At 33.1% G+C, this 12,313-nt stretch overlaps 1 protein-coding gene across 5 annotated transcripts in view; it reads left to right on the top strand.

The window, feature by feature from the left end:
* LOC150100871 (nuclear receptor coactivator 5-like) overlaps positions 1-12,313 on the top strand; it is a 201,805-nt gene that overhangs the window by 148,495 nt on the left and 40,997 nt on the right. For 4 of the 5 annotated variants that reach the window (XM_090401693.1, XM_090401695.1, XM_090401694.1 and 1 more), the window contains one exon: positions 7,212-7,972. The exons of the other annotated variant lie outside the window; for it this stretch is intronic. In XM_090401693.1, the coding sequence (XP_090257819.1) occupies positions 7,212-7,732 (521 nt within the window). In that variant the 3' untranslated portion in view covers positions 7,733-7,972. Of the gene's footprint in view, positions 1-7,211; positions 7,973-12,313 lie in introns of those variants that run through there. 5 annotated transcript variants of the gene reach the window in all.

The following is a 12,313-nucleotide window of genomic DNA, read 5'->3' as shown; positions in this document are numbered from 1 at the left end:
TATTCATTAGCCAACTCAGCTTTAAAAAAAAAAAATATCTTCAAATCAAATTCCATCAGAGAGAGGATTCAGGATTTGAGCCAAGGTCTGTTTTTCATACAAATGTTGCATGGAAACACTCAACCATAGAGATATCTTTAACATAATAAAGGGATTTTTATATATAATGAATTCTAAATTCAAGGAAAAAATTTGTATCTAGTGATAATATTGTGTTATAATGCTAAATTTAAACTAACAGTTAAAAGGTAAAAGCTAACAGGTAAAACATTATGACCATACTTTCATATTTACTGTGTAAGTAATGTGTTTCTGATCACTTCTCCAAACCTATTCAAGATGAATTTTCTCATATCTGAAGTTTCCTGGTGTAGTTGGTTTTTCAGTATTTTATCACAGCATGCATTATGTCAAGTTACCCTTCCATCCAAAATAGATGATCTTTCACAGTTCTTTCCATATTAACACCCTTCATTATAATCATTTTGTATCCATGTTCAGCAAAATGAGAATAAATGCAGAGTGGATTTTAATATTGCCTGCTATGAAATCAATTTGCTGTTTATTTTTAAATCTTTTGCACACTACTTCAATAGTTTGTAAATATCATCAAAATTCACTTCTGTGGTATTTAGTAATGTAAGTTAACTGTATTTTTAATAATTTGATTACAGAATTTAAAAACACCTTTTTTTATTCACTAAACCAGTGCCTTTAAATATAATGAAAAACTTCATATATATTATATATATATTGGCTAGTTGATACTTTTTATTCCCTTATAGGGAGTAGGTGAGGCCTTTTAACCTTATCTAGCTTTATTATTCTTATCATTGAGCTGAAATACTCATGTTGGTATATAACAGTGGCTGCACTACATAATTCTCAAGTTAAAATTTTTTCAAGCACACTTGGGATAAGTAGCCAGATTTAGACTAAATATAGGATTACTGCAATGAGATTTTTGCTTTAACACAGAAATCATAGGAATTATAATATATCTGTAAGTTACTGGAAAAACATAAGTTATCAAAAGTAAAGTAACATGGAAAATAAATATCAAGAAGGTGGCAAGATATTCTGGAGGTTGTTGAAAAAGCTCAGAAATGGAGGAAAGAGTGCTGTAAAAGGAATTAGAGATGATAAAGGTGACATGAAAACTAGAGAAAAAGATATCCTTGATGTATGGAGTAATTATTTCGAAAAATTGCTAAACAAAACCAAACAGTGGCCAAAAGCACTCAACAGGCATGCAATCAGAAATACATATTCATACTTGAAGTAGAAAAACCCACCAAAAGCCTGAAATGTGGAAAGGCAGCTGGAGTAGATGGTATTTGACAAATGCTCAAGTATGAAGGTATAAAAGTTTTACGGTGGCTGCACTGCTTAGTTGAGAACGTCTGGACAAGGGACAAATTTCAGATGATTGGAGTAAAGCTCTCATAGTACCCATATATAAAACGGGAAATAAAACAATGTGAGAATTACAGAGGTATTTTCCTACTGAGTGTTCCTGGTAAGATTTATGCAAGTATACTTGAGGAACAGTAAAGAAGAATAGTGGAAGGGAAGCTTGGTGAAGAACAGGCTGGATTTAGGCCAAATACAGACTGTCATGATCAGATTTTTCGCTTTACGACAAATAGTTGAGAAATTGTAACAATATAACAAAGATCTGTATTTAAGTTTTGTAGACCCGCAAAAGGCATATGACAAGGTGCTAGGAGAAAAGCTAGTCAAAATGCTACAGTTGTATGATGTCAACGCAGCATTGGTTAGAATTGAAGGGAAGTACAGGAAGATGGTTTAATGTTAAATCTGGCGTCAGACAAGGATGTACATTATCCCCTCTGTTATTCATTATCTATATGAATCACATTATGAAGAAAAGTGGTATTAAACCTGATATCAAAATTGGAGAAGTTAATCTCAGCTCTTTACTTTATGCAGATGTTATACTTCTAAATAAATCTGCTACGGGTCTGCAAGATTCCCTGACTAAATTGAATGATTGTTGTAATACTATGCTATGATGGTCAGCAATAACAAGTCAAAGACAATAAAAATAGGCAGAGATTTTTACTGAAGATGGTAAATTAAATATGGAAATAGACAACAGAATCAACAAAGCTGGTATGGTTGGAAGTCATCTGAATAACTTTATATGGAATAAGAGAGAAATTAGTCAAAACACTAAATTAGCTGTATACAAGACACAAACCAATTTTTAACTTATGATATAAGAGTCCTGAGAAAGATTAGGAGTGTGAACTCCTAATCTTTCTCAGAACAGATGGCATCAATGGCAATATCATATTAAAAATGAGGATGTTAGAAAAGAACTTGACGTGTTAGCAGAACTAATCTCGGGTGGTATGGTCATTTAAGATTAGCAAAACAAGTGTTTTCTGTCAGGTTGGCAAGAAAAAGACCTAGAGGAAGACCTAGATATAGGTGGATTGATACGGTAAATAGTGCCTTAGAAGATAGAAATATAAGATCTGATAATGTTGGAGTCTTGATAAGTAACAGACTGATTTGGAGGAAAATTGTAGATAGGAAGTTAGTAATGATGTAAATTTTTCATGTGATACTATCATATCCTATACACCTTGTGAGGGTACATGGAGGAATTTGATTATGATGATGAAGTAAAGTAACAAAGTTGTAATTTAGTGTTTAGAACTGAAGGAGATACAGGAAGGTGGCTTGATGGAAAATTTGATATAAGACAAGGATTCACACTGTCTCCTTGCTCATACAGCAAAAAACTCTACTTTGTGCTCCTAAATATATTTAGTTTGTCTTCAGAATGATTCTTCAGCTACATTGAATAAATGCTACAAGAAATTTGGTGTGAAAATCACCAATAAAAAGTCAGACTTGAAAGAAATAAAGTACTTCAACAAAGCTTAGAAATAGCAGATATGAGATTTGGAGTGAACAGATGGTATTAATGGCAGCAGCATATTAAAAATAAAGATTATGAAGAAAGAATTTGACATTGCCAGCATTCCATAATAGATGAGGGAAGGTCAGAAAAATGTTATTTGTTCCAAAATGCTAGGAAAAGATCCAAAGAAAGACAAACATCCAGGCATATTGATACTGAAGTGCTCTAGAAGACCAAAATACAAGATTTCACATTATTAGGAGGACTGATATATAGCAGATTAATTTGGAGGAAATTGTTAAAAGGGAATTAATAATAATGTAAACTTAATTATGCAGTACTATAGCTTGTACACCTCTTGAGAGTACATATCAGGAATTATTCTAATTAGTTCAGTCACCTGGATGTTTGGCTTTTCTCCTTAAGTTCTCAGTTATAAAAGGATAATAAATCACTTATTATAGTTATGATAGATGAACTTGACACCTAGAAAGAGTCAGAAGTGAAAGTTAAACAATTAAGAACAGGGACAATCTCATTCTAGTTTTGTTTAGAAGCATTTGGTGTGGACATTCTGTTCACATTGTAAATTTAATGGTGATTTTTCAACACATTGCATTACATTTGAAATGAATCATTAACTAGCCTTATTCTGTTTCTCTCCTTCATTTCATCCAGATTATATAATGTAAGTAGGAGATAAACAGAATCTTTGGTATAACCTCTCAAAAGATTTAATGGGGCAAGGTCTAGGGGTGATGAGGACCATTACATGCCTCATAACCATCTATTAATCAAATATCTTTCTTATTTAGAATGTTACATTACTTCCCAACGATAATAAACAGTAGTTCTCTGCATAGCAGCTGTTTTTGAGAATTCACTGAATGTTTGTAAAACTGGAAATTTATTTTAATTTGTGTGAATCGCATTGTACTTACACAATATTATTATTGAATAGTCTGCATCTAAATCAAAACTTGAGAATGTAATCAGCATAACTGAAATTAAGTAATTATTGTTATCTAAGACATCTAGGGAGTTAAGGACTTGTCAAGAGAGGCTATAAATTACCTAAACCAGCTATCATACCCTCCCTTCAATTCATTCACACTTGATGCACTCAGTACTCTGTGAGAAAAAAACCTAGCTCTTGCCCCTTTCTTTACTGCAAACAAACTTCCATGGATGGAAATTAAGAATTATTTTATAATTGAAAACTATATTAAGATGCATTGCTGTTGCTGTCTAGTTGTATGAAGACTATTTTACCACTAAATTCACTGCCATTTCTGATCTACTTAATTTTTAGAAGACTATAATTTCAATATTAGCATAGTTTGTGTCACCTTTAGTTACCACTTATTCTAGGTGTTTTTAGCAAGTTACTCTTTGGTGTGGACATAGATTTTTTTTTCTTCTTAGAAGCTGGGTTTTTAAAAAAGCTCACAACTTAGAAATATTGACTGTAGAACTTATATTGTTTGATGGTAATATGCCAGCTATGATTTAGAAACATGAGGTGATGGCAGTTGTCTGTCATACCCTTACCCAGCAATCTTTAAAATCATCATTAGCCATGAACTAAACAGCATGCGGAGACTAGATGTATTATAAATTTCCAAAAGTTAGTTAGGGCTAAAAAAGGCCTCCCTACTCCTTTAGAGAATAAAATACACTAGAATTATTATTTATGTTAGTATTATTCTATAACATGTAGCATTCATCTCACTGAAGAAAATGCTCTCAATGTGATTTGCTTAATTTTTTGCAAATAGAGATGGCCCCATCTAATATTAAAGTTTCATAAACCTCAGTAAAACATTTTCGAGATTAGTGCACTGAAATTACTTTTTTGATGGTCTTTTGAACATTGAACTGAAAATCACCTGGCATAGCACTCCCATTTTCATATCTTGTAGCATTTGCTGTGGTAGCATCTCCACATAGATCCTCTGCTGAGGCATGTGTTTTCAGTAATCAGTCTTGTTGAAATGATTGGACTCTATGTTGGAAAGTATACTAACTGTAAAGAATGGATCTAGAAATTTTATTACAGGTGTGGTTGACAGTTTTTGTAACATCATTGAATGACTGCAAATAAGATAACTTTGATAGCAATAATATGATGAAATGATTTAAATAAATTTATTTAAATTATCTGGCATGCAGTATTAAGCATGATTTTATTTTAGCTTTGATATTTAAAAAAATTTAAATATTGTTTCATTTTTATTGCAGATATCAATTTAGTTTTATAAAAGTTGGTCTTTTAACAAAATGAAATCCTCTAGGATTGTCAACCTTGATTTTGTTGCATATTATTTGAGAGTAGTTCATTATAACAGATTGTATGTAGCTGATTTTTAATGGGAAGAACACTATCCAAAATAGTATTTTTGCACTTTGAATATCTTCTGTTATTATACTTGACTGCTACCCACAGTCAGATTTCATGGTCTCTAAACAGTAGCTATACAGCAACCCCTAACAGTTCTTTCAAGCCATCTCAACTGATGGTGAGCTAGCAGGTTTTCCTCCTTGGAACTTCAAGTTTTTCATCCCTGCAAGACATGTTAGTCAGAAAACACGTGCAAGTGAGAGACATAGCAGATACCAGACTTCATATAGGTTTATAAGAAGCCTGCATACCCTGCTGTAATAGGGACCATCAAGTCTAATATGTTAGGAAGATGAAGTTTAAAAAATCTCATAAGTTGCAGGTCATCTTTGCTTTTTATGATATTAATATCAGTAAGGAGCCCTTGGGAAGGTAGATTTAGGTAGAAGGTACATTTAGCTACATATATTCACATCTTCCTTTGTTTCATATTATAACTAAATAAGAATTCTTTACATTGACTTGAATGGTTTGATAGTGAATTTAAACTTATAGCTAATTCCTCGGATTTGTTGTGGAGAGAGAGTACAGCAAAAATTAGCCATTGCTATTGTCCTGTCCTGCCTATGATTTTGTACTTCAGGAAAAGTAATATCCCATTCTTTCTGGGTACTTCTGTTTTTGTACATATCCTTTTATTAACTTCTAGAACTTTAATCATAGACTTTCATGAAAGTCGGATTGTTTTGGGATTTTTTCAGGTTCTAGCAAGTTTGTAACATGTGATTGTCATTATGCAGTATCATTAATTTTCTTATGATTGCTTACTGCAGACTCTGCATCAGGTAAGATGTGAAATGGCAAGTGCTACCATAAATTTAAGTTCATCCATAATTCTCTCATGATTTTTTCCATGTTTTTAACACAGTCTTGAAAATTTTTATATTAATTCCCCTTGAAAGGTTATACAAATCTGCAGTACATTATTACTGTTGGGTGGGAGGGGGAAGGATAGGAGTTGGGCAGGGAGAAGGGACCAATTGATATTGCACTTGGAACAGATGTGGGATACTCATTCTTTCAGAATTTTAACTTGTTGCAGAATTGCAGTTTCTGATATGAACAGTGATCAAACAATCTGTTTGAGGCCATATGCACATATTGTGTTTGCATCATTAATTTTCTGTTATCAGTTATTTTTTGATCTATAGTGCACAAACCTAAACCATATGATTGCTGGTGATGCTTTTTTTGCATAATGAAATATATAAGATCTGCTTTTATTGTCTACTGGAACAATACAGCCTTGCATTTTTTTAAGAACATGAAGACTTTTCTTTCTCCATGAATCATGGTTTAATTCCATGATGATAACAGTACGTTGTGTTGAAATCTGTTAAGTTACATAAGTAGCACGTATGAACAATCCTGCTAGCAAAAGCTGCAAACTTCTCTTTCCCGTGACCTAGCATTCCCACCTGCAAAATGCTCATATCTTTTGATGCAGTGAATTGTATTGCTTTGACAAAGGAATGGTGAGTGCAGTAGGTAGAATCCTGTTATTGTGTGTTATTGTTTTTTTTTTTTTTTTAAAAAGTGAAAAGCCAAGTCCAAAAAATTATTCAAAGGAGTTTTAAAGTTTGATTTAATTTTATTCTGAAATGTATATTAATGTTCATGGGTCATTCATGAGATATTTCCTAAATCCATTGTTGCTAAAATAATCATAGCTTGTGTTTAGGAGTTCCTTTGAAAACATAAGTTTAGTAATTGACACTTTGTCTTAATTAGTATCAGAACATAAAATTTATTACTAATATGTGTATTTTAAAAATAAATAAATGCACTTTTCCTCTTATTATTTTTTATGCCAATTTGGCTGCTATGCTTAAACTAGATTCTGCTGTATATTTATACCCACACAGGCACAGGTTTGTGTGTGGGTATGTAAAAGCTCTTTTTCTTTGTTAACAGAGGAAGATCAATCCCTTGTCCAACAACAGGAAGAACTTCAACACCGGATTTTGAGTATTATGAATAAAGGTCCAGCACCACCAAATAATCCAACAGGACCTGGCCACCAAGGTATGGGACCAGGACACCAAGGTCCGGGAATGGGAAAAGGAAAATCCCAACAACCATCTACTTATATAGACTTTGAAAATCCAAGTGTGCAGAAAGCTCTTGATAATCTAATGCAGAGTGGTACTAGTTTACTAAAGAATATATCAATGGCAGGTGCAGGAGGATCTCCAAACATGCCTAATAGCAATCAGATGGGGCAGCCACCAAATTCTATGGGGAGTAACTTAGGACCTGGCCAAGGTGCTCCTTTTAATCCACCAAATAACCCAGCTTCCATACCGGGAGCTTTTGGTGGTGGTGGACAAGGTTTGTTGGGAACATTATCTGGAGGCTTACGCCATCCATTATTAGGAACTCAAGTGGGTAATCCAGGTTCATTACTTGGAAGTGGACCTCCTCATAGATTTTGAACCTACTATGACAAGTACTTCATTTCATCACTATACTAAAGCTGTAGGATGTGGTTGCTGATATATACTGAGAGGTGTAACTGGAAACTGCAACCATTTAATGTTAATTCTCATTTGTTCATGATTTTTTTTTTCTTTTATGACCATATTCTGCCACATTGTGTTGTACTGTCCTTTAATGTAATACATCAAGTTGTATTTGGTGTAATAAAGGTGGCTAAGACCATTTTGTTTTATTCATATCAGAATGTTAATTTTTAATTGCTTAAAGAGCTCTAAGTTAAATGAAAACATTAATAAGTATTCACATTTTGCTTCATTCTTCCTTAACAGTAAAGAATTGCGTATACTTTCTAAAATATAATTAAACAGTGTGCTTAAAGGCCTGTATAATTTATACTAACTCAATAATTTATGGCATCTAATAAGAAGCCATAAATATATGGCATGCAAAGAAAACATTTCTTTGTTTGATTGACATCAATTGATTTGAATAATTTCTTCGTTCTTTAGAAAACCTTGCATTCATTAGTTACAACTCCATTATACCTTCCTCCAGGAGACATTAATCCACACAGGGTGGTAACAGATATGAACTCCACTTTACCTATGTTTTACTATGTGAAAGTAACTAGAAAAACAAATTTGAATCTTGGTTTTGATCAGAAGACCAGAGCACCTAAAGGAAAATCAATCCCATTTATAACTAAGTTGTAGATTTGAAAGTGGGGAGGGGAGATGTGCAGTGGACTGACAATCAGCACTATAGTGTAGCAAATCCAGGAACTCAAATTCTCCCTCCTTAGCTACACATAAGTTGACTTTTGCTTATTAAGTTTCTTTCTCCCCCCCCCCCTTTTTTTTTTTTTTTTTTTTTCATGATTTGTTTATCTGTTTTTCCTATCTCACTAATATTTTATGTGAAGAACAAAAACAGAACTAAAATGTTCAGCATTGCTAATTAACTGTCTGTCATCTAGGTGTTCTCTTGATAATCACTACACTAATATTAAACATCAATCAACAGTACTGTTAATAATTAACAAAACTATTAACTGTCATTAAATATAGTGATGACATTCAGCAACGAGTGGTTATTAAACTGTACTCTCTCAGATTTTTAATGGATAGGGAGAAAATCAGAGATATTTACAGAAGATCAAAAATATGTAGCCTGACCTTCATTACTGGATTGTAAAAGTGATGAATTTATGCAACTTAAAGAAAGGATAAGGTAGTTGTGAAAGAAAAATGGGTGAATTAATCATTATGCATAAATAAATTTTATCTAATTTAGTGCTGCCTTGGCGACAGTAATTCTTAACCACTATATTGTTCACATGCTTTTTTTTTTCAGAACTAAGTTGATATTAGATGGAAATGGTTTTCTTCTCATAAGTATAAAATCAATCTCAAATATGTTTTATAGTCTGTCACATGTACTGTAAATGTGTGTATGTGAATTTGAGTAATTTGTGGTGTCCATGCCATTTTCTGCCTTAGATGAACTTATATTTCCTGGTGGAATGCAGATGATAATCACAACTGTCAAAATTCAGTAGGTGGCTTAAAGATTAAATTTAGCTAAGTGGGAGGAGACACATAGCCAATATGAAATGCAGAGAAGGGAGCTTCTGACCTAATGTTGGTTTGCACCTTCTTGTGTATGTAACCTATGCTATTAAGTAATTATCCACACGTATACTGAATAACAGGTGGACTAGCAGTTTGAACAAACTGCATTCTGAATTGGCTTAAACCACAAACATAAATGGTACACTATGTTGAATTGTCATGTGGTGAACAAGGAGAGTTGTTTTCATCATGGAAGCAGTGACTAGGGAAATTTAGGTCAAACAAACTCATCCACAGTAGATATAAAGATAACTACCATTAACATAAGAATAGAAAAATGAGTAGCACTTGCAGAAGAAATAGAAAAGCCATGTTAACATACCTGATCTTAACAAAAGAAAACTTTAAAAAAAAAAAGAGGGAGGAGTAAGATACTGCTAAATAATAACTATAAAATGTATTTAGACAATAGCAATCACGGAAAATATGGAACAGATAAATTCACCATTAAACAGGAAGATAAAACTTCTTGAATGGTAAGTAACTTCAAGCAGATTGATGTTAGTCAAAAAGGAAAAATTAGATTGTTTGTGTCTCTAGTCCAATAGTAGTTTCAAATAGGGAAAACGGGAATTTTAGAATCATTAAAGAAAATGAAATGCTGGTTCTTTTTGGAGATCTAAACAATACAGTAAGAAATTAAAACCAAATACAGAAATGTTTTAGAAAAATTTGGAAAAAAAAAAGAACATAACTAATAAGGATAAAAGCTTGCTGGATTTCTATTCAGGACATGTACTAGTCATTATTAACACCATATGGCAACTTTTAATTTTTATAAATTCACATGTGGAAAACATAAGTCCTTATTGCTGACAGTAATCTTTCCCCTGCTTCATGATACAGGAGTATACAGAAAATTTGATATTGGAAGTGATTGTTTAGTTTTAAAAACGAATATTATGTTGAAAAAGAAAACTGTATGAGCATTATAAAAATAAAGTTCAACTTTCAGAAGACTGTAGACTTGAATATACAAACCTTACTCAGAAAAATTGAAATTGAATACAAGAACCAAATCCTGGGAGACTGGCAAGATCTGAAGCATTGATCATCTAGGGTGATATGTAGTAAAGTTGTTTGAAAAATCTGTTTATTTTAAGTTTCGAATAGTCTTCATGACAGAGCCGAGAAGTTATAGCAAGTTCCTGGGGAGTGAGTACGAGGGTGGTTTGAAAGGTTCTTGGCCTCGACCATAGATGGCAATACTATCGGCAAGATTTTTTTTTCTAAGTTGGTACATCTGTCATAACCAACCACGTGAAATTGCAAGTCATTCTATCAAGTAGTTTGTTTTATACAGCTGTCTGAAGCAAAAGTGTTGTCTGTATCCCTCGAAATGGATAAAATTGAGTATCGTGTGAAAATTCTTGTAAAAGAAGGTTTAACGCCAAAAGAAATTCATTTGAAGTTCATAAAAGTTTATGGACACTCTTCTCCTTCATTTTCGACAATTAAGAAATGGGCCGCCGAGCTTAAACATGGCTGTACGAGCCTTGAAGATGATCCAAGTGAAGGATGTCCCATAAAGTGTAAGAATACCAGAAATCATTCATCAAATGCACAGTATAGGATGACCGGCTAGTCAAAGTGTGCCAAATTGCTGAAACTATAGGCATTTTAAAAGAATGTGTAGGATATATTTTGCATGAAGAATTGCAAATGAAAAAAGCTTTCTGCAAGATGGGTGCCATGCTTGCTCACAGCAGTTCAAAAATGCGCTCTCATGAAAATCTCTGAACAGTGATTGGAGTGTTTTAACAAGAAAAAAAATTATTTTGTGTGTCAATTTATTAGTATGGTTGAGACTTGGATTCACCATTACACACCAGAATCTAAACAGCAGTCAAAACAGTGGACAGAAGCTGGTTGTTCAGCGCCAAAGAAGACAAAGTCTGTTCCATCAGCAGGAAAGGTCATGGCATTGGTGTTTTGGGATGCTAAAGGTATTTTGTTTATTAATTATCTTGAAAAGGGTAAAACAATAACCGAGGAATATTATTCCAATCTTTTAACCAGGCTAGACAAAAAAATTTGTGAGAAAAGACCTGGTTTGCAGAAGAAAAACGATCATCTTTCATCAGGGCAATGCACCTGCCCACAAAGATGTTTTGGCAATGGGAAAATTAAGGGATCTGTGCTATGAATTGTTGGAACATCCACCCTATTCCCCAGATTTGGCTCCCTCTGACTTCTGTCTCTTCCTTGCTGGTCAGCATTTTTCTTCAAATCAAGAGGTGATTGCAGCTGTAGAGGAGTATTTTGCAGATCTTATTGAGAACCACTACAGGGACTTGATAATGGTACTTGAACACTGCTGGAATAAATGTATTAGTCTTAAGGGAGATTATGTTGAAAAATAAAAAAAAATTGATGTTATAAATCCGTTTTTTCATTGTTAGGCCGAGAACTTTTCAGACCATTCTCATACGTAATTTTCTCATACAGAACTTTTCAAACCACTCTTATACATAATTTTGTAAGAGAATACAAAAGATCAGAAAGCTAAAGCAATTAAACAAAACACTTGTTAATTGTGATAAGCATTAACAGAACAGTAGTAGAGAATATCTAAGAGGAATACAATCAAAAGAGTATAGCAACACTTGAGATAGAAAATTTCTTCATCAGGAAACCTGAAATAAATTTGAGAGTTGATACCAATCAACTTGGCTTGATAAAATGTTGTGGTATAAAAGACACTCTTATGGGGTTTGCACTTCTGAAAGTCAAATTCCAAATGATTGGAATAGCACTGTTATGGTATTTATTTACAAAAAAAGAAAGAAAACAATGTGAAAATGAAGACGAAGAAAAACTGGAAGTAACAGGTTAGTTTTGGGCAAAATGGGGGTTCTCAGGATCAGTTTTTACTTTAAGACAGATAGTTGAGAAGACATGGAAATATAACAATGATCTGTATTTAAGTTTTGTAGATTTGGAAAA

The sequence above is a fragment of the Typopeltis vanoorti genome, chromosome 12, assembly GCF_054136105.1.
Source record: "Typopeltis vanoorti isolate ZY-2024b chromosome 12, IOZ_Tvanoo_1.0, whole genome shotgun sequence".
NCBI lineage: Eukaryota > Metazoa > Arthropoda > Arachnida > Uropygi > Thelyphonidae > Typopeltis > Typopeltis vanoorti.
This window is presented reverse-complemented; position numbering and strand designations above follow the sequence as displayed.